At 37.5% G+C, this 27,806-nt stretch overlaps 1 protein-coding gene across 3 annotated transcripts in view; it reads left to right on the forward strand.

Annotated features, from left to right (window-relative positions):
- Positions 1 to 27,806, forward strand: part of GAD2 (glutamate decarboxylase 2) — a 66,328-nt gene that overhangs the window by 27,742 nt on the left and 10,780 nt on the right. For all 3 annotated transcript variants that reach the window (XM_063452580.1, XM_063452579.1, XM_063452581.1), the window contains 7 exons: positions 9,776 to 9,891; positions 13,331 to 13,410; positions 15,356 to 15,410; positions 19,035 to 19,151; positions 20,960 to 21,024; positions 22,441 to 22,519; positions 23,212 to 23,361. In XM_063452580.1, the coding sequence (XP_063308650.1) occupies positions 9,776 to 9,891; positions 13,331 to 13,410; positions 15,356 to 15,410; positions 19,035 to 19,151; positions 20,960 to 21,024; positions 22,441 to 22,519; positions 23,212 to 23,361 (662 nt within the window). The remainder of the gene's footprint in view (positions 1 to 9,775; positions 9,892 to 13,330; positions 13,411 to 15,355; positions 15,411 to 19,034; positions 19,152 to 20,959; positions 21,025 to 22,440; positions 22,520 to 23,211; positions 23,362 to 27,806) is intronic.

Consider the following 27,806-nt stretch of genomic DNA (forward strand, 5'->3'; position numbering starts at 1 on the left):
ACAGGAGAAAAAAGTGCAATAGTGCTCACTGTAAAAAATAGTGGTATAAGGAGTAATAAAATACTACTCACATTTATGAGAGCAGACAAACCGCTCTATGTATCACGTATAAACTGGAATTTTTCCAGTTCGGGTATTTTGACTTTAGACTTGAAGTTCACTATGAACTCTGTCTGCATACTAACTTTAGTAAATAACCCTGACAGCAATTTATAACAGAAAGGTTATTTTTGGCTTGGTCCCCTAGCCAACATAAGAAATCAATTATTTCATTGTGACTTTTTAAATAAAGAAATGCAGATAGAATGTTTGCATTTTTAGATTTCAGAAAATGTCAAACCCCCTGTATCTTCTTGACATTAAATTCGATTCCCATCTCATAAAAATAATTTAAATAAAATTATAACTACACAATGAAAACAGCACGAATGGTGACGTTGCTCCTTTTTTAAATTACCATTTTATTAGTAACAAGCTATAAAGCCCTATTTTGCTCTTTTATACTTAGAAACGAATTCCATCTGATTCTTTTTTTAACAAATTATCTAACTGATTGAAAATTCTCATATACTGCAGGGTAAAAAAAACTAATTTAAAGGAACCAACAGATGATAACCTTAGGCCTCCCCTATAAAACCCCACATGTTCATCAGAATTAGTAAGAGTGTAGCAAGGAATATCAACTGCAGCAATTACAATCATTTTAATATGTGTGCCTCAGGCCTCCCATGATGGCAATGCAATCAAGGCCCATTTATCAAAAGTAGGCATCTCAAATATCCCTACCAGGTCTGTGTAGGAATCAAAGCATGGAATCACTGCAGAGAATCATTAGGTTGTGTCTGGATTTCTTTTTAATATGGTAGTATGGCTAATATTCATTCATGAGTACATGTAGTAAGATACAAGATGCAAGGGGTTAAAGCTGTTATAGTCCATGAGTGTTGTGATTCATAAGTCACTTATTCAATATTAGTGATGCAATGAATGTTTCCAAGCAATGGTCTATGGAACTGATCATGTTACACATGCACTTAGCATACGAGTGAACGCATCGGTGATACTCTATGTAAACACAATAAACTGTCCTTGATTGGTTATAGCAGAAGTGACAATCTGTAGTTGTATTTTGTCTTTTTACTTATAGTAACATTATGTAACATAAGCAATAGACTTAAGTGTTTGGTTTCAATCGAATTGTTATTGGTCTTAATTTTGGGCAGTTGGCATTTATTTGAGGGGAACTCTGAAATGCATATGGACAAATCACAAAACAAACAAAAGTTTTGTTTGTTTTGTGAGTTCCGCCGAAGCACCAAAAAGATATGATTGATGTGAAAAATATGATTTATGACTAGGGGATAGCCAGTTGATTTTTTTTCTTATATCAAGTGAGAAATGACCAATATACGGGGGAGCAGTTAAAATAAATATATATATATATACATTTTTTTTTACTGCTAATCTTCCTTTCTACTCTGTTGGTTACTGACTTGATTTGTGATACAAATGGCAGGAAGAGGCACCTATCAGTGTATTCCAAAATATATACATAATATTGTACACTGTATATACACTGCAATACACTGTGTGACCCATTTCCGTGCCCTTTTAAATCATCTAAATAATTTTTGCCATGAGCAAAAATTTTCAGAAACAAATTGCCATATGGATAATTACCAAATCAACTAACTGATTTAAAAAAAAATATTTTTAGGAACAGATTTGGTTGTACTGATTTTTTTTTTTTTTTTAGCAAGCACTAGTCTAATGAGCACTAATTAGGATTGTAAAACAATTAAGTGGGTGGAAACCAAAAAGTGAAAAAATAATGCAGGCTAGCCACTGATTCCTGGGTCACTCCCCAATCCAATCACACAAAGAACAAAAATTAGTTCACAAAGAAATCTCTATGAACATATCAGGGTTTAGGGATTGGTCTGGCTATCTATGCATGATATAATAATGATTTCTAAAATATTTAACAAAAATGTAGACTGACAAGCATCTGGCAAATCAGATTTATTTTATATATTTTTTTTCTGTACTGAATTTAACCAAAGGGAACACTGAGGCAGAGGTATGCTTATGTTTCCTTCTAAAGGTTGTGTGTAAATCTTTTGAACCTGTCTGTGTTTCAAACAATTAGAGAGTCCAACTGCTGTCTGAAGTGTAACTATCTAGTAGCCTTAGAAACTAACTCGGGAAGTTCTTTACATTTTATAATCATTACATTCGCATCTCAAAGGTTTCCTTGCAATTCTAAGACTTATTAGGGGTCTTTCACTAAATTTGAAATTGACCAACAAATTTAAACATGTAGATCAGGGGTGCCCTAATGGTAGATCACCAGATGTTTTGAAACCACAGTTTTCACAATGCTTTCGAATTCTAAAGGCATTCTAAAGGCATTCTAAAGGCATGCAAAGCATCATGGGAGTTGTAGCTCTACAACATCTAAGGGATCTACCTTTCGGGCATCCCCTGATGTAGATTACATTAGCCACATTGAATAAAATCTCAATCACCATCCTTATGCATCTGATTTATTTTGTAGTAAGAAATTGAATTCCAAAAAGAGCCTCGGTTAGCGCATAGTCTTGCTGCCTTCCAAATAGAATATTATTTATAAAATATGCAGATATACGGTGTAACGGAGCTCCGTGTACTCCGACCGAGTACCTTCCGTTGATGGATGCTCCTAGCACTTACAGAGGACTCCAAGCACTGCAGACGACACCACAACCACCGCACGCTCCACAACCGCCGTAGCTTAACTGGAGCCGCGCCGTCTTCCTTCCACCCTGGAATGAACCTCCAGCATTCAGGACCGTGTGGGGAAGACCTCTCCTCCAGGAGAGCGTATCCGGAACAAGCTCTTAAAAGAGCTAAGTGATTAAGCTCAGGGGAATATGCAGAGCATAGCAATCCCCAGTGTGATACAGCAATTCCCTCCAATAACGAGACAAGGCTACGTTTTGAAGGGTCAAGAAGAACTGAGGACTGGGACACCCAGCCTGCTTTTTATTACAAAAAGGTACATACAGGACACTCCCAGGGGGAGGATGAAATTAACCAATCACATACATGGTACCACCCCCACGTCTCCTCCCCTCAGATAAACATATAACATAATTATAGCATACAGTAAAAATACAGTTTTCACACATACACTGTAACTTTAAAACTATACATTCAATATACATAAAACCATTACATATTTGAACTCAGCACACTTCAAACATAAACACTTCCAAAAATCAGCCAAATCCCCCCAAAAGTTAGCTGGAGGTCCCTTTATGACCGACCGCAAGCACAATTTCCTGCCCAAAACAGTTCCATAGATTTGGGCTTTGCGGTCGGTCAATTTCACGCGAAAAATGACGGGACATTTCGAACGGGACTTTGTCTCTGGAGCTGAAAAACGAAGTGTAGGAGAAGGTAAGGGTCAGCGGTGTTCGGTAAAATGTGTAGCCGATTTCAGTTCCACAGAATCTTTAGCATACACCGCTGACCGCGTTCGACTGAACAAAGATGGCCGCCACCACGTGCAATTAACCTGCAGTAACCTCACAGCCTGGGAGGTAAATTGCCTGCACACTTTAACTTCTGGGTGGTCCGCCTGTGTGGTACTTGGTTCAGTAAGCCCTATTTACTGAACCAAGTGGAAGAGAGCCAGGGGAAAGTTATTTTACAGGTCTGGGGACATAGTCTTAAAGGGGTATTGTTCAGCAAAGTCACAATATGTCCCCAGACGGTTCTTAAAGGGCCATACACACCCAATAAAAGTTAATAAGTTTTCAGGGGCACAATCTTCCAGGGGCCATAGTCATGAGGAAGGAGGCTGGCAAATAGGCTTCTCCACAATCCAGGGAAGCAGGGCAATTTTCAATTTAAAGGGCCAGTTACAAATAGCGATTTGTAACATACGGTTAAAAACAGGTTTAACTATATCCATCTATGCATTTAATATGCAGGCACATAATGGGTAAAACACTAAACAAGCCCATTACTGTACTTCCAACCCATATATACATTACAAAGGATCATTCCAAAGTATCTACTTCCAACACATTTGCACATGCACACCTATAATCAGGTTTCTGATTCTAAGAAAACTCAATCTGTACATTTTCTTACAAGTTTCTTTGCAAACATATCCGATTTGCTCTGCAGTAGCTCTTAAATGACCAATATTAAACTTAAAGGCACAACCATGTCTTCCAGCAAACATCTGTGTTTGTTGCATGCCAATGTTACTAGATGCTTCAGTATGGCTTCATGTAGACCCTAAAGTAGGGGTTAAAATATTACGTGTTGAGATAAAACAATAATGTATATTCATAAGTTAAAGGTGTGTTGGGTCATTTATTCTTTGGAATTTGTTACTAGATGCTAGCATAATTTATGCTAATTATAAGATTTAAAGGTAAGCATTAGATTTAAAGGTAAGCATTAATCCGTCAAAACGGAGTGCATGCATATGACGGATTAAAAAAATATATATCTTAAATGTATGTAATTCATGTATGTAATTTAGATATTACTCAACACAAGTCTATACTATGGAAAAGGTTCCACAGTGCATTCATTGGTTTACAGGTTTGTTGGATTGAGAAGGTTTTCCAATTTTTGCGAAACGTAGGCCAAAGCCACTACATGGGCCACAGTTTGATAGTCCTCATTTACATTGAATTTCAAATTCTTAACACTTAGATTATGTGAGCGCACCTTTCTCTGGATTTAGATGGGCCCACAAACTATCTATACATTTTGTTAAAGTCTAATAACACCTTGCCCTAAACCAGCATCGCCGAAAGTGAATGTGAACAAAATGTGGATTCCATATTAGATGAAAATGTTTTTGCTAATAGTGCCAATTGTTGCTGGTATTTCATTTCAGTGCCTTAAAACGTCCCTTTAAATAAATTAAATGTCTCTATGACTTTGTTTAGAATATTAAATTATGCTGATCTTGATTATGTCTGATCGGCTACAGTTTTTCTTTCTTTGTTACACGAAGTTGCCAATTTCTGCTTTTGGATTCAAAGGTAGGAATGAAGTAAGATTATGGACAGAAATATATCCTAATTATTACATTCCTTTCATCCTTTTATTCTAAATTATCAGCATGTACAGCTTGCAGCATGCTAACCGCAGGAATCGTTTACTTTGATCTAAAAATTATAAAACACATAACATAAAGTATGCTTTTGTTTTTCCAATTCCTTTGCACTCTGGTACGTGGAGCAGTACGGAGTACTTTAATTAATTTTCTTTTGGCCTGAAGACTGCTGCATGACAAATTTATTTTTTTTCATTCTGATGGTGTTTCAATGAGTGTCACCAATATTAGAAAAGAAAATTAACTTTAATAGAAATTGCCAATTTAATTTTGATTGTGATCAAGTAGGAGTTTTTAAAAGCAGGCGTTTGGTTGTCGAGTATAAATTGGTGAGCCAGCCACCATCAAACACTACAGCTCTAAACACGGGGAGAAAGTTTTCAGGTTTTTCTTGATGATGAAAATATGTCATTCAGTAGCAAATATATATTATTAAATTAAACTATTTCCCATCAAATAAACATACTATACGATATGACTTAAAGTGACACTGTAAGCACCATAACTGCTCCATCTCATTGAAGTGGTTAGAGTGCCCTGTGTCCCTTGATGCTGTCATTCCATTCAGCATTAAAGCATTTTTAATCTTACTGAAAAACAAGAGTTCCCAGTATCCCTTCCCTTCTGTGCAACTTGAGATGCCTGATCAGCAGTGGGCTGCTGTGATTGGCTGAGAATGTCCGCACTCAGCCTGTTACAGTGTCATTGCAGGTATGAGTTGGCTACGTTGAGCTGTGTAATCGCTGCCTAATTAATACCTCCAGTGGGGGTGGCACTGTGGAAAGCCAGGAAGCCTCATCCAGTGTTAAACTGCTTGAAAATGGTTTTACACCAAGTGGAGAGATAATGACGGGGGACTCCCGGCACTATAACCAGTTGAACAGTTATAATGCCTACAGTGTCTGTTTAACTGATGACTGTATTAACCACCAGCGCAGTAATCTTCATGTCATCAATTTCTAGTTCGTAGCAAAGATTCCACAATATGTAAGGAATTACTCCTGTGCAAATTTCCCATAGAATTGTTTAATTTGGCAATATATTAGAACAAAAATAGAGTTCTAAAATTAAATAAATATCCTTTGCTTTATCAATTTTTTTACCACTGAGATAAGAGATATGATGGAAAATGTATAGCTACATTTAAATAATGATCCTGAATTTTATGATCATGTTTAGATCAATTCCATATAAACTCGCACATATTTTTATTATCAACATCTACCTGATTAAACTTTTTTCTTCTTGGGATTTTCATCCACTGTACTAATTGATTAGCCGTAATGCTGTTTATAAAGTGATTTCCTGCCATGAAAACATAATGAAATGGGAGTTCATGTAAAGTTCTTTATAAAATGTATTTATTTTACATTTTATATTTTTTTCCTTGACATTGCTTTTATGATTTAATTATGTGGGAATGTAATCATATTTTCTACGTTTGCCAATATTTACACTAACAATGTTATTTTATTTCTGAAACGCAGGTCTTTGTCCTTTACACTAATTTCGCTTAACCAGTTTTTCTGTTTTTTATATAGTTAAAGTGCTGACATATTTTTTATAATTGTTTTTCATAACTTGCAAGCATGGTAAAAGTTGCTATAGGAATCAGTCTGAATAGTTACCAAATGTATTTTATACAACTGCATTATGTAGGTCACATTATCTCCAGTTTTCAATGGTCTGTGATTCCTAGAAAGATAATTTAGACAATGATAAACAAAGAATTTTGGCAAATTGCAACACTTGAAGGGGGTCTAAACCTGGATACTCTTTGATCTATTAATCAAAATTAACATCACTATAAAATAGTTTTGAGACTTTGTCTCATGGTTTTAGGTTTCCATGATATAATTAAGAAATTGCTAATGTTATGTCTTATATACATGAGTAGGTTTAACAACCAATAATTTCCCCATGTCATGTGTTCTTATCACAATACTTCCTTAAACACTACCAGGGTTACATACTAAAGTCTGAATGACTCTGTAATGAATGGGGCAAAACCATTTGGCTGCAAATTGGGCCACTTAGACTGCAAAGTCTGAACAATATTAGGATTTTGCAAAATGAGCCTAACTTTTTCGGTATTTCAGCTGGTGAGTGCTACTAATTAAATTTGGTAAAGTCAGTGTGCGTCTCCCAACTCCCAACAGCTCTTAATATTATAATACCCGGAGGGACCTATGCACAGCAGAAGGGACCTATTTAATCATTAATTGGTCCACTACCTCCACACCTCTGTGCTTCTGGTAGAGGGGTGTTTAATGTGATAAGGGGAGTGCACATGCCATGGTCTACCAACACCACAACCCTAAGTTAGGGTCAATCCCTCCCACACAAACTGACTAGGTTTCCCCAAGCCCCTAACCACCCACTCCAACAAAATTTGCACTACCTGCCCCCTCACCCTAATAATAGTGAGGGGCAACAATAAATATAATACCTTTAAGAGAAATACATTATGCTTACTTTTTAAAGTCTTATTTCTACTTACCTTCAGTATGTAAAAAGCCCCCACCCCCAAAAAATATTAATTACATCCCAACCATACTAATGAAAGTAAAAAGAGGGACCAAATTGCAAAAATAAAGACAAAAAAACAAAAATGTGATCGAGAAAGATTAGGTTTCAAGGTGGGAAAAGCCTTTAGAAAGGCTTTCGTATGCTTTGTAATCTAAGAAGACCACTCTAATTGGTTGGTTTGTAAGTCTGAAGCCAATCTGATACCCAAGAGTTGGAAGATAGACAATAGTATGCCTACCACCCATTGATTATTAACTAGTTTCCACCCACTGTGGGGGACATTAGGTTTCTCCACCCATGTGTTATAATATTAATAGCTCCTACCAACCGGCTATGGATACGGTCTGAGGGGACACTAGATACCCCCATTTAAAAAGTAGCCTACACCTGCTGACCATGGGTTAAAGATGGGTAAAAGATTAGGATCTCCTGTCCCTTTTTTTTATTTTATAGCCCACCACCTGCTGACCACAGAGGAGGGCATAGGGTGGACATTGATCTTTTCACCCCTCCATTATTTCGTTTAGAATCTCCACCTAATGCCCACAAGACTGGTAGGACCACATTCACCCTTGTTTTATTGCAGGCCAGGGCCTTTCTAGCAAATGGTGGGCAGCCATGGGTGCTCAGTGGCTAGCTAGCTTTTAGTTACATTTTTAGTAGATATGACCATGGTAGGCAGGGGCATAAGGGAGGTTTAAAACCTCAATTTTAATAATATGGGAGTCACAGGTTTATTTATTTAATAATTTACTTATTTACTGTTTTTAATGTGGTGGCTGACTAGAAACTGCTGGCCAGCAACCACATAATTAACACATGCAATGACAAGGTTCTTTTTTTTTTTTTTACTATTTGTCCACTGGCTGCTAGCTCTGCCAGTGGGCAATTTGTATTTGAAATTATAATTTGCTTGCAAAAAGCAAGTGATGATAAAGGATAATTTGCAAACATGCACCCTGCTCAAAGCTTTCAGTCCCAATTGAGTTTATTATCAAGGCTTTGCACAAATTTCAAATCCTATACTCTGTATAGGATTCAGATAAAAAAAAAACACTGATTTTAAATCAAAGACTGAACATTTCCCACCGAATTACACAGATAAGGCTTAATCCACTGAATTCCACCTAGAACTGGCATTAGTTTATACGAGTACTGCCATTCCAGTTGGAATTTTGCAATTTTCTCAGAATGGTGTCCTTTAGGACAAAATGAGGTGTTTAGTGAATAACCCTATAACACTTTTCAATTACTGGGTAAGGTTCACCCAAATAAAGCATGGATTAATTTATAGAAATATTAATGAATGTTATTATCCCCTCAGTGTATTCATTTTGTACATGCTTACAAAATTTCACCAGATAACACATATAGCATTTCCCTGCAGTCTTAGTACGTAAAACACTGCCGTTTGACAGTCACTCAGACAGCCACTAGAGGTGCTTCCTGGGTCCATGCTGTACACTGTGCAGCACTGGCATTCAGCGTCTCCATGCAGGATATTATGGACACTACCCATAGAGATGCATTTATTCAATACAAAACCAAAATGCCCACATTGAAAATACGGTGACTATATTAGGTGACCCTGTTAGAATTTTAATGAATCTATTTGTGATTGTCATTATGGACCACTGACCGATAACAATATAAAACAGTATATAAAGTGATAGCTGCGATTGATAGCGTACAATAACAGTAACCAATCTCTGACTTCTTAACTGTAACATTGAAAAGAAGGATTGAGACAAAATATTATACGTGGTGTATCTAAAGTGGAAAAAACTAGACCTTCTGGTAAAAAAAATGATGTTACCATTATACCTAAATTATACCATAAAACTGAAAAATCCTATATACAAACTGAGTAATGCTTTTTATTAAACAAGAGGACAGCTCTTCCATTGAAATAGAAACATGCATATGTGGAATGGGCATTCTTTGGCTAGTCGTCTGTTGTTCGATTTTAAGTCTTCCAAACCAGATACAGCCTTTCAGTCCAACAACAGCTACCCGGCCACCGGATGATCACGCCTCTATGATGTTACAAAATGTCAGCTTGTTTAATGATGTATGAACGATTTAATAAAAAAAGTAACAATGTATTACTGTGGACTCCAGGTGGTGCCATATCTAACTTGTATGCTATGTTGATTGCACGTTTCAAGATGTTTCCGGAAGTTAAAGAAAAAGGAATGGCAGCAATTCCCAGACTGATTGCCTTCGCATCAGAGCATGTATGTCATCTACTTAATTTTATTCTTATTACCTTATTTGCATTTTATAAACAAATACACAACATTCGTAATTGGGTAAGCAATTGTTCATACTCTGCTTAAATTGCACCGGCCAATTAGTCTTTATAGTGTTAGACATGATCTTTGTGGAGTCAGACTTAAGTAAAATTATTAATGGATAAGATAACCTGCTTTGTCCCTTTGAAGGGTTGCTCCAAGGACCGTAGCCACTTTATTGATTTGAATTAGTCATGGTGCCAAGAGTGACTTTGAAATCCTGCACATTTGGATATTAATCTCACCTTTGGACATGTCAGTCTTGTGCAAAATTGACATCTGACACCAGCAACCACAGCACACTGGGGCCAGACAGTCAATGGCTGCACGGGACCCTCAGTGCTGCCCCTGTCCTCCCTTCAGTCCACCCTCCCTGAGCGCCTCCCCCTCCAGCAATGGGGAGTGATGTCAGGCAAGGAGGATCAGGCTTAGCGGGAAACTGGCCTCAGCAATAGTAAAGAGGTAACTTCTGAGCATTAAACGAATATGCAATGTTATCTAGCACTCCTTCTGTAGAGATAGAAAGTCTCCTTTTCTCCAGCATATAAACCAGCAATGTCTTGTGATCTTTATCAAGATTGATTACAACCACAGATTGCTTGAAAAATCTGTCTGATAAAGGGGACTTTCAATACTTATACTCCACTGAGCAACTAAGTACATTCTCGGCCAGTTGGCCAGTTACAGCAGGACCTCGGTTGTGAATATTGCTGTAGAATCCAAATATCTGAATGTTTAATAAATACCGGCCAGTACAGCGAGAGAACTAGTAGAATTCTAGTATAATTACAAATTGCTTGCAAAATACATAACAATAATAATAATAACACAAGAAAGAGATTACATCTAGGTTTCCGCATTTATATCAACATTGTAGCTCTTTGTCGGTTTGTAACTTCAATATTACGAACCTGACTATTTCCTGACATTAAGGGAGAGTCGTTTCCTATTACACAGGGAATTTGACCTATTTGGAAAGTGGAGTTCTTTCTTATCGTAATCAAAGTGGGATTGACACTTGAAAAAGTACATTTTCAGCAAAGTGGTGGCTGAACCAAAAGTCTAAATGCACTCATAATCACTGTGTTCTTGCAGTGCCAAAGAACAGTGCCTCTCTGCTGACCTCAATTGCTACATTTCCACTTGATTAGCCTGAAACATTCAGTCTCTTTCCGGATTATGCAAATTCTAAATTAGACCAATTACATCTAGCCGTCAGTGAAGAGGTTAGATTGAGAGTACGCAAGTTCACTAATGTATGATGATAATTTCGATATCCTTATCCCAGTTAGCAGTGGCACATATATCAAGTTAACATTGAGGTACTATTGCTGGGCAAGGCACAGTCCTATATAAAGAATAATCACCATGGAGACCATTAAAGTAACCCCAGAACAAAATGTCCAGACTTGTTAAATCTGTCCCTTAGCATGTAAACGATGTAAACCACTTGTAAAAATATAAAACTATGTAAAAATTAAAATTAAGAAGGGTGTTAAATATAATAAGTTGCTATTATTAACAGTAATGTTTCCCACTGCAACATGTTTAATTAAAGGTTCACTCTATTTATTGAATAGAAATTGTCATATTGATTTTCAATGGAGGAAGAGAACCCAGGATTAATTATCGTCATCTAGGGGTTTGCAAAGTAACTTTACCAAAAGATTCTATTTTTTTTCAGCTATTTTTACTTATTAATTATCCTGCCTAATTAGCTCAATTATTGCAAGAGGCAATTAAATCGTGTCACTCCTGCTACATCACCGGCCGTGAAGGGATTCGTGATATTGTAATATTTCCCACTGCAACATTTGCAACAAATGTCCGGTTTTAAAAACGAACGTTTGCTGAAGCAATGCAATATCAGCTGCACCCACTTCCTGCTAAGATGTAGAACGAGAAGCCAAGTGCTATTAAAAGTGTTGAGGCAAAGGTGTGACTGGCTTATCGCAGCTTGTGTGGGCAATTGTGCAATAAACAAGACCCTATAGCAACCTCTTTGACAGATCAGTCATTATTTTCAGAAGAAAAAAAATATTTTATAGAGTATTTTAACAGGGGGTATACAATATGCTCTGCCTGATATTTATGAAGAAATTTATCAGCAGACAATGATAACAATTTTGTAGAACTATTAGAAAAACAACAGTATATTAACCGCTAAAATAAATAATTATTTGCAGTTTATATATGTTCAAAAATGAAAGCTACTTTAAGAGTGCCAAGATGTTTAAATTCAGGCTAACCAAAAAAAGTATTCTGCAGATGTCTTCTGACCATGAATTCTGCTTTTTTTTGTGTTATAATTCACTTGTTTTAAAGTGAATCTATGAATTAAAATCATGCCTATTTTGAATGCATCATAAAGATAAAAATAAATGTAAAACAAACGCTAAAAAGTGAAATGAAAATACACACCTTCAAAAATTATTTTAATGCACATTTTAGTAGAACAGTCTGCATCCCCTTCTTCGTGGGAAAGAGACATTTATCCCCTAGACCTGTGTTGGGCAGGAATTAATGGGATACAAAAGCAGTTTATTACCAAGAGCAGTTCCATTCCTCACATTTGATGAGAAGAATGGCCCTGCATGTTTATAGCAGTTATACCACAACTACTGTCAGTTTACACATTACTCAGCGCACAGTTTAGTAAACTGAACTATGCGCACACACACAAGTTGAGGATAACTGGTACCCCATGACACGATTGACACGTCGAATTGATACCAGAGCCGATCCTGGGTGAGTGCAGAGCGCTCGGTGTTCTGTAGATAGGTGGAGTGTGGAGCACTAGGCTCCATCCCTTGTGTAGGCTACGCTCCGTGTCACACAGGAAAGGCCGTGAGGGGTCGTGGCCTAATGAGAGCAGCGTAGCCTAGAGACTAGTCTGCAGAGCACCTGAGCAGTCTGCACCCACCTCGGATTGATACCATCCAACAGAATTGCACAAAAAAATTTTTTTTTATGATTTGAAATTCAATTTGAATTTACTTTGAATTCCTAACAATTTGGTTGGCAAATAATTCAATTGTATGCAACAAAAGTTTACTTTATGCCCCCTTACATGGCTTGCCCCTCTTAGTAGTAAATTCTTTATCATAACTGTATCCATCTCCATCCTTTTCCTTCGGCCTGAAGAAACTACAGCAGTTCCACTAAGTAATAAGAGTGTTCCTTTAAAACGCTTACAATGAAAAGGCTGTCATACGGCAAAACCAGTGATGACAAAAATGTTGCAGAGTAATTTAATAACATGTCACTCATAAGAGACAATGGCAATTCTTGTTCAATCAATTCACAGTTAAATACTCTAAAGTAGAATTCTATTAAATGCTATCAATTTATACAACCTATAATTACGTACGTTCCTTTTCAGAGTCACTTTTCTGTAAAGAAGGGAGCCGCAGCCTTGGGGATTGGCACTGACAGTGTGATCCTTATCAAATGCGATGAAAGGTAGGAAAAAAAAGCAGAAAGGGTAATCTAACATCGAACAAATTGGGTGTGAGTCAATCAACCGATTTAGGTCACAGAGAGACGAGATACTGAACTGAATGAACAGTCACAAAATGTATTCCTTTATCGAAATGTACAACAAATGATGGAATGACCTCAATTCATTTTCAACAATACACTGTGTACATAAATGGATTTAGTGATGGTGCACAGGGATAGATAACAATACATCACAGATAAAGCCTGGACATCTGCTTACATTGTCTTTGTCTGTTATAGCAGTTTAACACTTTTTTTTTTTTTAACTGTGAGTGATAAATCGCAAACTTTTTATTTTCTTTGTGGACTGAGTAAGAGATTGAGAGACAGAGAGACGGAGCAACAGATAGTTGCACGGACAACCAGAAAGACAGACAGACAGCTGCGTAGTTTGAGAAAAAGCAGAGGACCCTTTACTGTACAATTCAACATAAAGTTACAGCTTGGACTGATTTCTTTCTAGAAATGAAGAGTGAAAGAATGAAAAGTAATATATCAGAGAATGCCAACATTGACAGCTCTAACATGTATGTAGTCAGTCTAGCACAGACGTTATACTTTGAATATATTCTTTGTTAACAAGCCTTAGGCACAATGTCAGGGATGGTCTGGCTTGATATGCAGTTGCCCCAGGGATACTCTGATTTAAAGCATTTTGGGTCACCAGCATCTATTTTTGTTTTACTTCCAGAACTCAGTATAGCCAAGAGCAGTTTGTAGGATAACATTGCAATGATACACCAGGAATGGTTGACCGACTTGCCTTTAGTAAATAGTTGAGTAAGAGATAGTTTTCCCAATATCCTTGTTTTATACGTTGTAGCGTTCATTGAAAAATTGGTGCTACTCAAGCTGATGGAACAATCAAAAACCAACAGAGCAGCGACGATAGCCTTTTGTTGAACTCAAGTCTCTGTGTCTAGAGAATCATTTGCAATGAATAACACTTTGAAAGAAATAAACAAGTTATAGTTATTTGTGTTGATTAAGTCCTCCATAGACATAACAAGTAGTAGAAATAAATATATAAAATAATGGAAGAGCATTCTTTTGTAATATTGGATGGCAACATGACATAGAACGTGTTAGATTGTTTACATGTCCATGAACTAGATTGGTTTACAAATGTATAACACAATAATAGCATTGATCATTATGCGGATATATATGTTTATCCTATAAAACAGTATACAAATGATCGTTCTAGGCAATGTACATGTAAAATATATTTAAAGCAATATTCTACTTTAATCGGATATCTCGGGAATGTGGGTTTAATCTAAATCTAGGTGATATTTCAATTGAGTGTTTTAATCAAAATATGGTAAAATCAATTGGAAAAAAGCTAATCAATATTTATTTATTTATTTAAATCGGGCAAGCCTCTGTCAGTGTGGATACACAAGGGACTTTAAAAAGAAATATGAATTAATATTTACATAAAGCAGAGGAGGCAGGTCCACCTATTCAGTGAATGAATACTTCTGGGTACCTTTTCCCACTCTAACGAGTATGGGGGGAGGGGCGATGGGATTTTAATTATATGTTGTTGTTTTTAATTGACGCTATAACAGTTCACTTTGTCTTCAAAAATCTGTTCATTACCTTGTGATACGTATACATCATACACTGTAATGAAATACAGTGCCTCAATAAAATCAGTTAAATAAAAAATAAAAAAAGACTAAATATTTTTTCCCAACTAAGTAAGTAGATGTATAACTTGAGATTTAAGTGAGATTTGTGTATAAATTAAGGTCAAGACCTCAGTGGAGTCAATTAGCCAATTTCAGTGAAAAAAAACTAAATTATACAGATTATGATAAAAAAAAAAAAAGAGTTTATGTAATCTTTCAATATGTCAATTTCTTACTCTGGGATATTTAACATAATATTTCTGTTTTAGGGGGAAAATGATGCCAACAGACCTTGAACGACGAATTATTGAAGTCAAGCAAAAGGTACACTATTTGTTCTCAATGCAGATAATCAGATCTGAGCAAACTGTATATTATTCCAGCTAGTCTCAAACTCAGTCAGAAAATGTCAGAAACATTTCTTCCTATGAACTTCCAACTTTTAAACAGACAATCAGAATTAAGAGTAAACAAGTCCGTGGATCAAATAGAAGTGCATCCAAATATATATATATATATATATGATGAGTCTTGGTCTCTTCTTACAGCAATATTAAAAAAAAATTCCATAAACATCTCATTTATTAGACAAACATACAATGCAAGATATAAACACCTGGTATTAAAGTTAGCAACATTCAGAATTGAAAGAGGCATCTAAGTATATGATCCTATAAACAATTTAGAATGTTTACAAACATATTAATATAAGATAAACTGACCGAGGTCAGCATAATCCAAATTACAAAGACTGTAAACAACATGAACAAGTAAATCAAGATAGGACTTTGTTAAAACTATGTAAAAGGAAAACGGAATGTTGGGAGTGTACCAACACAATACATCTATGACAATATAGTGAAATTGTTAGAGGATTGAGTCACTGAAGATATCGAAAAATATAAACCAAGAGGTACAAGTGATTTAATTCAGTCCAAGATGACTGTAACATAAGGTAGCAGTAGATATGGAGTTGGGGGGTCTACAAGTCCGATTATAAACAGGGAACTAGCACATCAAGGCAGTATTGTGGTATAAGGCAAGGTATCTTAAAATTTCACAGGCTATGCCCACAACAACAACAACAAAAAACACAACTGTACATATATGAGGCTCAAGACTGCAGTGTCGGGCAAGATGGGTGATAAAGAATTTGGGTGAAGATTTGTTAATGTAAATGACTGATTTTCTCTAAAAAGTTAGTCAATCCTGAAATAATATTATGGGAAAAAACTGTCAAAGTGGAATTTCCTTTGTTTCAATGTCCTGCAAGGATGGTGGTTCTATCCACTAGGTTGAAGTTGAGTGGTTGTGATTTTGCCTCTTCTGTGTGATTTTTGGCATCCAGGTGGTGAGCACACTTGGTTTGCAGCTGAAGTGGTCACCTAGCTACAAGGTTTGGGCAGCTACAATTGAAAAGTGTCGAGGAGAATAAAGGTTGACATAGATTCTGGTATTCCAAAGAGTTATAAAATATTTCTTCTACTCCAGTTCTCAAGACCATCCATCTTTTATATGAACAAGGTATTGAGTAGTTTATGAGCTTGGAGTTCAATTTGTAGTCCGTTGAGTCAGTATTCGCATTGTTTTCGTTTTCTTTGAATGGATTTCTTATAGAGTCAATTATGCTCAATTTTTAATTTATCAGAGTTGGCAATCAAACAGTAGAAATAAAATCTGAGAGACTTATTCTGCCATCGAGATGGCATGATGTGATGAGATAAGGGCATTCTCTGCCTCCAAGTTCAAAGGCAAGGAGTGAGCATGAGATGTAGTAGGTTGAGATATAAAGTTTAGACCTTTTATTAGTTTGAGATGTTTGGCAACAGTTATTTTTCAATAAACATATCCATTTTGGTTACAGAGAACTAAGATTGAGTTCCCATGGTGGAGCCCATATAAATAAAGATCAAGCATATGCAACAGTGGACTATAACTGAAAATTCTGGAAGTAGCATGAGATCAGAGACCACATAATGAGGCAGTAGGACAGGAAAATATGGAATTAGTAGAAGGAAGTGGGAGAAAGAAAATATATTTTCTGGAACAATAAGGCCATACTGTATGGATGACCTTAATGGGAGAGATTGTTTTATTGGCAGGAAAGGGGCAACATCAATTTTAATCTGGATGTATATGATGTACACCAATAGAGTGGTGGTTGGAGAAGGAAGTGTGTGAAAGGAAATAAATGATTACATATCTGCTGCCACTGCTGCACACACAAACAATAATTCTCACTGTATATGTACACTGACACACACAAACACACAGACATAGTATACACACACACACTGCTATACACACAGACAATAATTCTCACTGTATACATACACTGACACACACACACACAGACATAGTATACACACACACACACTGCTATACACAGACAATAATTCTCACTGTATACATACACTGACACACACACACACAGACATAGTGTACACACACACTGCTATACACAGACAATAATTCTCACTGTATACATACACTGACACACACACAGTATGCACACAATGGCTGACAGTGCCAAACACACTCTCGCAGTATACAAACACTAAGACAAATACACACAGACACAGTGTACACACACACTGCTATACACACACTCATTCAAACAGTATACACACAATGACACACACTGCTATATATAGTATATACAACACACACTTCTGCACACACACTCAGGCACAGTATACATACACTGACACATTCACACAAAGATACAGACACAGTTTACACATGCTATTCACACATAGAATACACACTGCACACCTGTACTACTCAGAAATACACACTGCACACATGCACTACTCAGAAACAGTATATACACACACACATATACGCACTGATACATAAAGCAATACTACATACACAGTACTTAGTATATAGTACACACACAGATATACTACAAACACAAGGCACATTGTCACTGTACACACAGACAATAATTCTCACTGTAAACATACACTGACACACACACAGTATGCACACAATGGCTGACAGTGCCAAACACACTCTCGCAGTATACAAACACTAAGACAAATACACACAGACACAGTATACACACACACTGCTATACACACACTCATTCAAACAGTATACACACAATGGCACACACTGCTATATATAGTATATACAACACACACTTCTGCACACACACCCAGGCACAGTATACATACACTGACACATTCACACAAAGATACAGACACAGTTTACACATGCTATTCACACATAGAATACACACTGCACACCTGTACTACTCAGAAATACACACTGCACACATGCACTACTCAGAAACAGTATATATACACACACATATACACACTGATACAAAAAGCAATACTACATACACAGTACTTATAGTATATAGTACACACACATATATACTACAAACACAAGACACATACTCACTGCATACATACACACAGACCTATGCATACATCCACAGCCTGCTGCTGGGCGTGAGCATTCAGGATGGCAGGCTCCTTACTCCAATCTCCACAAACTGCAGTGCAATCCCTCTATATAGCAGAAACAAACTGTAAGCAGGTATTTTTTTTTTGTGATATAATGATTTTCCACTTCCAATGTATTTTGTTTCTGTTGTGTCTCTCCCTGTGATGTTACATCCTGTGATGTCACTTATCCAAAATTAATTTCAGTAAATTAGCATGGCCTGTATTTTTTTTTTTTACTTCTAAGAAAGGTGGAAGCCCTAGAACTAGGGGACAATTCTATATCTCCATCATCTAAACTTTTTTTTCAAATAAGTAGTGCCAATCAACATATTACATTTTTTTTAAATCACTTGGGTATATCGTTGTACTGTTGCTATCATAGTGTTGAAGAGCCTGGTCTACATTGTCAAATGTGCATAGTGCAATGTTAGTTTAAGAACACAAGATATTTCTTTTATTTAGACTGTATCTTTTGGTTTATTAACAGGGATTTGTTCCATTCTTTGTGAGTGCTACAGCCGGAACAACTGTATACGGTGCATTTGATCCACTAATAGCTATTGCAGATGTCTGTAAAAAGTATAAAGTCTGGATGCATGTTGATGTGAGTATTATCTTTTCTATCGTATACGGAACATTTTTAATAATGCATACTCAGCTATTATTTTATTTGCTCTTTAAAAGGCTGAGACTAAATGTTTTTATTCTAGGATACTGCTGCCATAATATTTTTTTTTTATGTTTTATCTGGTTGTGCAAACAAAGATGCCATTGGAAATCATTATCGATGAACAAAGAAACTAAGGTTCATGCAGAAAATAAAATTTAAAAAAATGGTTGATAGGTTGTGACAGTGAATTACAATTAAAAATCAATAATGGCATTTAGTGTAGCAAATAGAATACGTTTTGAAGTCAGCAGAAAAATCCACGATATTTGCTCGCAAACTGACTTTGTCGACAGGAATATTTTCTTGCCATAAATGCACCAGGAAAATGGTTTACAACTTTACCCCCTTAATGCTGTTAGGAAGTCCCATGCCTTCCTACACAAAGTGTGCTTAAATGCCTGCAGGATAGCATGGGAAGCCTGGCAGATTTTGAGTGAGCATCGATACCTGGCACTACCCTTAGTGTGCTGGAGCCATTTTTGTGGCTTCAGACTTTTTGATGAGCTGCTTAGTAGCTCTTTAAATGGGCATTTACATGTCTTCAAATAGATTGTGATCTGAGCTTTGTGCAGGGCTGAAAGTTAGTGTTGCACAGAGCCCTTTAAACATATTCATAAAATCACAGTTGAGTGATCGCTCTCAGCTGTGGTTTCTCTGGGCTGCGGGCTGCTTTGGGGAGGCCCTTCAGCACCCGAATAGGTCCTGGCAGGGTCTTCCAGCCTGTCCCCAGCTGATTGTGACCAGTATTGGGCTTTGCCAGTTGCCCAGCACCTATATCTACATAATTGGCTGGGATACAAGGCTCCAATCATAATTACACTAAGTGTAATTATTAAAATGACCAGTAGATGGTGGTATCAGATCACCATCTACTGTGTTAAATAGTAAAATTAATTTCTGCTATCAGAATTTATATTAGCAGTGGGTTACCTTACAGTTATGGCTAGAGGTAGGGTAGGGTTAGAGTTAGGTTTATGGGTAAGCGTAGGGTAGGATTAGAGTTAGTGTTAGGGTAGGGTTAGGGTAAAGTAAAGGTTAATTCTTCATATGGGTTAATGTTCTTTTATGGTGTAGGGTTGAGGTTAGAGTAGGTATATGGTTATAGTTAGTGTAAGAGTTTTGTATAGGGTATGGTTGGTATAGCATTAGTGTGAGGGTTGGTAGAGGGTTAGCGTTAACTATTAAAAATGTGTTTGGATCCTAAACATATTAGGTATTTAACAATCAGGACTGCTATATGAATCTATTTTTAGATCTGTTTAATTAGTTGCATTGGATGTGTACAAATTATTATAGGCAAAAACGTGGAAAAGAAAAATCAAATGTTGTCCCATTTTATTCATATATCATGTTGTGCTATGTATATTTAGGATGTTAAATGAAAGCCCTTTGTGTGCTTTAAAAACACAGGTATTTAATCTTTTTTTCTTAATATCGATTCCTATTGATTTGTGTTTTGACGGGAGATTTAACTAATAATTGTTTTATGTGGTTTTTCAAACAGTCCTTTGCTATTTACGTTTTTAAAGTGCTTGCCTGGGTTTACTAAATGATATTGAGTATATTACCTCATACAGGGATACATTGTATGTACTGAAAGGAGTGTGGTAGTATATAGTCTATATACAATAAGCGTTTGAAAGTTGTTCTGGTAGCGTCTTAAAGGTCAGTCTTGTATAAGATATAGCTGTTACGTGAAGTAATGTTTTTACCACTGAAATGTGTATTTTCCCCTTTACCAGGCAGCATGGGGCGGTGGACTGCTAATGTCTAAGAAACACCGATGGAAATTAAATGGTGTTGATAGGTAAGGACCATATACATTTAAATACGAAACACGTTGTGGTGCATACAACATTAATGGATAATTAACACGTCCATTGCGAAAACTATGGAATTTCATCATGTGACATTTCACGAATTTTACAATTATTATTAATATTCTGTATCGATATATTCACGTCAGTCCTCAGTTCTCAAAACATATCACTTATTTGTCGTTAGTGGGTAAATATGAACAAGTTCCAGATATAAACGAATATACATGAAAATACTGTAAGACAATGCTAAATGTCTTAGGATATAAATTAAAATGACGCTAACCATAAACAATCAATGCCAGTTTGTTTTATTTATGAGAGACACCTGCAAGATTTTGTGGGTCAACAGAACGTTTCATAGTTTTCAATGTGATTTAAAAAAACGCTCTACAAATTTTTATTTTTTTTTAAATATAAAAGATACATAATCGTGAAGTATGTATTCGTGAAAATAGCATCACAGCGATTCAAAATATATAATATATAGCACTATAGTCACAAGGTGATGTTTTCTATACCTGATATTCGTGGGAAAGAATAATTTAGCAAATGCAGACCTAGGACGGTTGATTATGTATCACTCTTACTTCTATTAAATGAAAAAGAACGTACAGAAAAAGAAAAAATCCCGAACTCAGACACAAATTATCCATCATCATTGCCATTATGACCCAATTTCAAATAGTTATCGCCCTACCTCACATGGATTAAGGCATCCAAATGAGCTGTGTGGACTTAAGCAGTGCTCACAGTCTCACACAGCTGCTGACAGAGGGGTTTTAGATAAGACTTTCCAGCATGTCAAATTAGGGTGGTGTTTGCTCCAATTTTAGCAGAACATAGCTTCTGCTCCTTTCCGATATTAAGACATGTCCCACATAAATCAGCTATCGCACATGGCTGAGCTACTCTGGTTTGTTTGTGTTTATAATGAGTGTAATTTTCCTGTATTATTCGCTATAATTACAGCAATTTTAGGAAGAAAAGAACAGACGCCATACTGGGTTCTTGGGCGTTTGCTTCTCAGAGATAAATGCAACATAGTAATTGGGGGAGAGGGGGGGGGGGGGGGAGAAAAGTGAAATGGTAAAAAGAGAACCTATTCCGGGGGAGACCTGTACGTTATTCTTCCCATCATTCAGCAGATTCCTAAAACGCATGTGATTATCTTTACGAAGTTACATGTTCAAGTGATTCAAGCATTTCCTTACGTCTCAAAGGCCATCTTAAACTGTGCTATATTCCATCATTTTATTTGTTTGTTATTTTTGTTTTATACTGTATTATTGTTTGTAAATATAAAATGTGCAATTTAGTATTCTATAATATCTGTTTAGTGAATATGTTTATTTCGAAAAAAAATATATATTTTATAGCTTTGCAACATTATTTTTCTCTTTTAGAGCCAATTCAGTGACATGGAACCCACACAAAATGATGGGGGTACCCCTCCAATGTTCTGCGCTGCTGGTCAGAGAGGAGGTACGGTATATTTATTTTACTAATTTTGCTTAGTTCTAGTTATTCTATATGTATCCCTAATAAAAGAAAATCTGTGTTTTCCATCATTGAATAATATCTGTATTCTAGAATGTGCATATAATCTAGAAGTGTATTAGATGTAGCGTAATTAGTGTGCAGTAGCCTTCCCTTACCCCTTAGCCTACTGTATGTATTACATTTCTGCTGGGACTATGATAAACTTACCAGTGGATTTATCTTTTGTTTGTTTTTTCCCTAATTTCTTTCTTAGTCTTTCCATGGTAGCTCCATGGTTGTCGGTAACTTTTGCCAACAAATCCCTGCAAAATGCTACGAAATGCTACGAAATTTAATTTCATTTGCTGAATGTTTACATTTCTCCAACAGGAATTAAGAGGATCCTCTAAGTTCTATTTTTTTATTAATACCTGTAAAACACTATGGTAGATTCTGGACGGTACCAGTGGAGTCCAGTGATTGTAGCACGAAGATGTTAAACAGGATTGTTGACCAATTGTATTTTTCAGCCACAATTCAAATTTTAAAAAATGTCCTGTGTATTTTCAGTGCTTCAAAGATTACGGCTCTAATTTCTTTTGCCTCACATATGGTTGAATGGATTTCAAGAAAGACAGACAGATGGAAACACAATGAATTAAAATTGTTGTTACTTTGTTTATTTTATTATGCAGGGATTAATGCAGAACTGTAATCAAATGCATGCCTCCTACCTCTTTCAACAAGATAAGCATTATGACCTCTCTTATGACACGGGAGATAAAGCCTTGCAGTGTGGACGCCACGTCGACATTTTTAAATTATGGCTAATGTGGAGAGCAAAGGTAATGTGAAAGCAATTAATATATTGTTGATCGTCATATCGTTACTGGGAAAGACAATACAAATGAATTATTTAATTGCAGAGCTTGACATTTTTAACCACTTAAGGAGCACATAATGGTCTATGCTGTCAAACAGTGCAGGGCTTTGAGACGGTATAGACCATTATGCAATAAAGGTACCAGCAGGGGTTAAATCGGTTAGTGGCCACTGACTGACAAATGACTCAAAGTTAACGTGGCACATAACTTGTTGCAGCGCATATTTATCCCCCCCCCCAGCCTGGTATTGTCCCACTGGGATTCAGTGGCGGATCCAGAGCGTGATCTCTGGAGGGGCACTTGTAGATTATTTAAAGAAATAATCCAGACACAATAACCACTACAGCTCAGTGTAGTGGTTATGGTGTCAATAGTGCCGGGACCCCCTCCCTGAGTAAGTAGTCAAACCGTTTAAGAACAGTTTGACAACTTATCTGAGGCCTGATGGGAAATGGGGCTGTTGTAGGGCATAGGAGCAGTGGTGTGTGTGAGTGGTGCAATGTGTAAGGGGTGCAGTGTGTGTGTGTGTGTGTGAGGGGGACAGTGTGTGAGCAGTGTGTGAGCAGTGTGTGTGTGTGAAGGTTGTAGTGTGTGAAGGTGGCAGTGTATGTCAGGGATGTAGTGTATGTGTTGGACAGTATGTGTGTGTAACAGTTGCAGTGTGTGTGTGTGTGTGTGTGAGTATTGCAGTTAATGTGTGAGTGCGGGCAATGTGTGTGTAAGGGGCGGCAGTGTGTTGGGGCAGTGTGTGTATGGGGAGCAGTATGTGTGTATGGGGGTAGTGTATGTGTGTAGAGTGTGTGTATATGGGGGAGCAGTATTTGTGTATGGCGGAGCAATATTTGTGTATGGGGGAGCAGTATGTGTGTATGGGGGAAGTATGTGTGTATGGGGGGCAGTATGTGTGTATTGGGGGCAGTATGTGTGTATGGGGCAGTATGTGTGTATGGGGGCAATGTGTGTGTATGGGGGGCAGTATGTGTGTATGGGGCAGTATGTGTGTATGGGGGCAGTATGTGTGTATGGGGGCAATGTGTGTGTATGGGGGCAGTATATGTGTATGGGGGCAGTATGTGTGCATGGGGGCAGTATGTGTGTATGGGGGGCAATGTGTGTGCATGGGGGGCAGTGTATGTGTGTAGAGTGTGTGTGTGTGATAAGGGTAGGGGGGCTTTTTATAATATATATATATTTTTTTTATTTAATTAAAATAAATATTGATGTCCCCCCTCCCTTCTTACCTTTACATATTTTGATCCCTGGTGGTCCAGTGTGGATTCATTGGTGGTCCCAGTGGTAGGAGTGAACTCTAGCCCGCGCTCCAGGGCTAGAGTTCACTCTCGCGAGATTTGGAGCGTTGCCGTGGTAACCGCGGCAATGCCCATGCTCTCGAGAGTAGGACCCGAAGAAGCTGCAGGCTGAGCTCCCGGGTCCTCTCTCCTCCCTCTCCCTCCCCCCGCCGGCTGTCAGCATAGTGCCTGCGGACCGGGGAGGGAGAGCTCTGATCTCCCCTCCGGTCCACAGGCACATTGCAGGGCTAGCACCTACATGTGCTGGCAGGGGAGAGGGAGAATGTCGGTTTTCTCGGGGAGGGGCATTGCTGGGTTTGGATTATGGGTTGGATTAAGAGTTGTATTAAAGGTTGCATTAAGGGGTTGGATTAGGTTTGATTAAGGGTTGGATTAGGGAACCAATTAGGGTATGATTAGGGGAAAATGTATATATGTGGATTATCATTGTACTAGAGAACGGAAGCAGAACACAAATGTGGGGTGTTTGCAGTAGTTTGACATGCGTGGCCTGTGAATTTCCCCCAAGTAAAATATGTGTGGAAAAATAACATAAAAAACAACTGATTTGACCTTGGTTTGTGATAAAATGGTTAAACAAAAAGGGTCAAAATGCTCTTAGTTACATAGGCTGGGGATGTACTTTCTACAAATAAATACTTTCGTGTAACAGTATTGGATTCTGTGACTGCTTTTATAGTTTGTTATCTCAGCCAAATGATGCAACGTTTTAGCTGTAAAGTCGTAATTCAACGGTACTTGTTTTATAACTTCTAGAAATTAATTGAAATCTTAGCCATATTGGGCATTTTAACAATCAGGACTAATTAGGCAATATAATTTGAATTGGTTTTCTTTATTTGCACCTGGTGTGTAGAAATTATTAAAGGATCACTATAATGTCCTGACACTATAGTACCCTGAGGGTGCCCCCACCCTCAGGGTCCCCCTCCCGTGGTGCTGAAGGGGCCTCTAGTGGCTGTCCGGAAAACAGCCACTAGAGGCTGACGTAACCCCAAATGTAAACATAGCAGTTTCTCTGAAACTGCTATGTTTACAGCAGGCAGGGTTAACCCAAGTGGGACCTGGCACCCAGACCACTTAATTGAGCTGAAGTGGTCTGGGTGACTATAGAGTCCCTTTAACCCCTTAAGGACACATGACATGTGTGACATGTCATGATTCCTTTTTATTCCAGAAGTTTGGTCCTTAAGGGGTTAAATGTGAAACTGAGAATTCTTTTTTAATTTCTATTTTTTTAATAATTTATTCCCATTTAATATTATGTTATGTATATGTAATGTATACATTTAGGGTATCGAAAGAAATCAGCTAATTAACATTAGAAATTGGCAATTTGAAACCATTACAGAAACTGCATGAGCTTTCAGTTTTAAACAGTAAATCACATAATTTAAGGGATTTGTACAATGTAACACTGGAAAAAGGCTAGATAATAATAATAAAAATAATAATCTGAATAATAATAACACAGTATTTAACCAAGAAAGGCACATTCAGATTATTCTGGTTTTCAAGTATGTCCTGGGGATGTTACCTTAGCCCAACATCCAAGGGTTGTCACTATTCCCCAATTTAACGCATGAATGTGTTAGAGCTATGCTACAAAATGTGGAAAAACTACATGCTAATGGGGAAAGAAATAAAATACAGTCAGTAAGGCATTGAGTAAAGCGGGGCGTGCACATACAACAGTGGGCAGGTTAGAAGGGGGCAGGTCTGCACAAAGAATAGGTTTGTCAGTTTGGCATGAATGCACGCCAAGCTAACTGCCAATCATGCAGACTGGCCCACTAAGGGCAGACCATACACAAAGTGCTGTTACAGTTCTCTACTTCTACTGGTCCTACTACTTTGAGCATAGAGTAAGTGCCTCTAATGGTGCACTTGTGCTACACCTTCAGTTCCTGGGTGTTCCCAAAACCAGGATGGCAGGGAAGAGTCCTGAAATTGGGATAGTTAGGAGGCCTGTATACACTTCATATAGCGGATGTTTTAATGTCATTGAAAATTGTGCTAAATGGACATGGTACATTGATTAACAGGTAACAATGTCACATAACGATTAGTGAGTTGTTCTTCCAGAAATTGACTTTAGTCTGACAGAATAAGGTCTTCCTTGCTTCTGAGAAGACTAATATAGGAAAAGGAAAAGTCACAGTTTCCTAAACTGCATCATGTCTTCGGTGTCAAAGACATAATCCCTGCAAAAATATATTATATATTACAAACCTGGAAGGGATTATTTTGTCAGTAATGGAGTCACAGTGAATTTCCGAGGAAAATTAATGCACTTTGAAAGAGAAGGAAATCCTTTTTATAGGAAATTATTTTTGGAAGCTTACCATAGACACGATCAAAGGTTGTGGTAACCTCTATACATGGTTTACAGAAGACAGATACCCCGAGGAGTCAGGTATCTATAATACAGAAGACAAGTAAGGAAAAATACCATGGCTGAAAATGGGAAGCTCCTCATAAGGGTTTCAGTGACATGACGCGGGAGGTATGAACTTTGAGCATGGGTGGGTGGAATTAAAGTGACAAGCTAGTGACATCACTTGTTCCACTGGCAATGATCTAAATCGATGGTCTTGCCCAGCTGGGGTCAGGGCTGCCCAAAGAAGGAGTGTGTCTGCCTGGTGTTAATGCAGGTAGCGTTGGCTAACAACCTCCCATGCTGCCCCAATGCAGGCAGTCTATGCAACCTGTGCTGTTAACGCACTCTCTGTATGTCCCTACCTCCCTAAGCACAGTGCAAGCAAGTATTATAATGCACTATGCTTGCTTGGGACAGTTCCCTGTTTTCCCACATCTGCAACCAACCAATAAGGTGGGATAGAATCCAGAAATCGGGATGGTCCCAGACTGGATTCAGAGCATTTGTGGGCTATGGGGCTGGAACAAGAGTCAGAAAAGCCATGGGCAGGCTGAACACTGTGGAATGCAAATTAACAAACTTGAAAGGTTTAAGCTACAAGATTACCTGAAGAAAAGTCAACTTATGCACAGAAAAAAGACAGCTGATGAGTTGAAAACCCTTTGCAAAGATGATACTTAAAGGCTTATCAGGCTGCCACTTGGCTGCTAAGCTAT

The sequence above is a fragment of the Pelobates fuscus genome, chromosome 4 (genome assembly GCF_036172605.1).
Source record: "Pelobates fuscus isolate aPelFus1 chromosome 4, aPelFus1.pri, whole genome shotgun sequence".
NCBI lineage: Eukaryota > Metazoa > Chordata > Amphibia > Anura > Pelobatidae > Pelobates > Pelobates fuscus.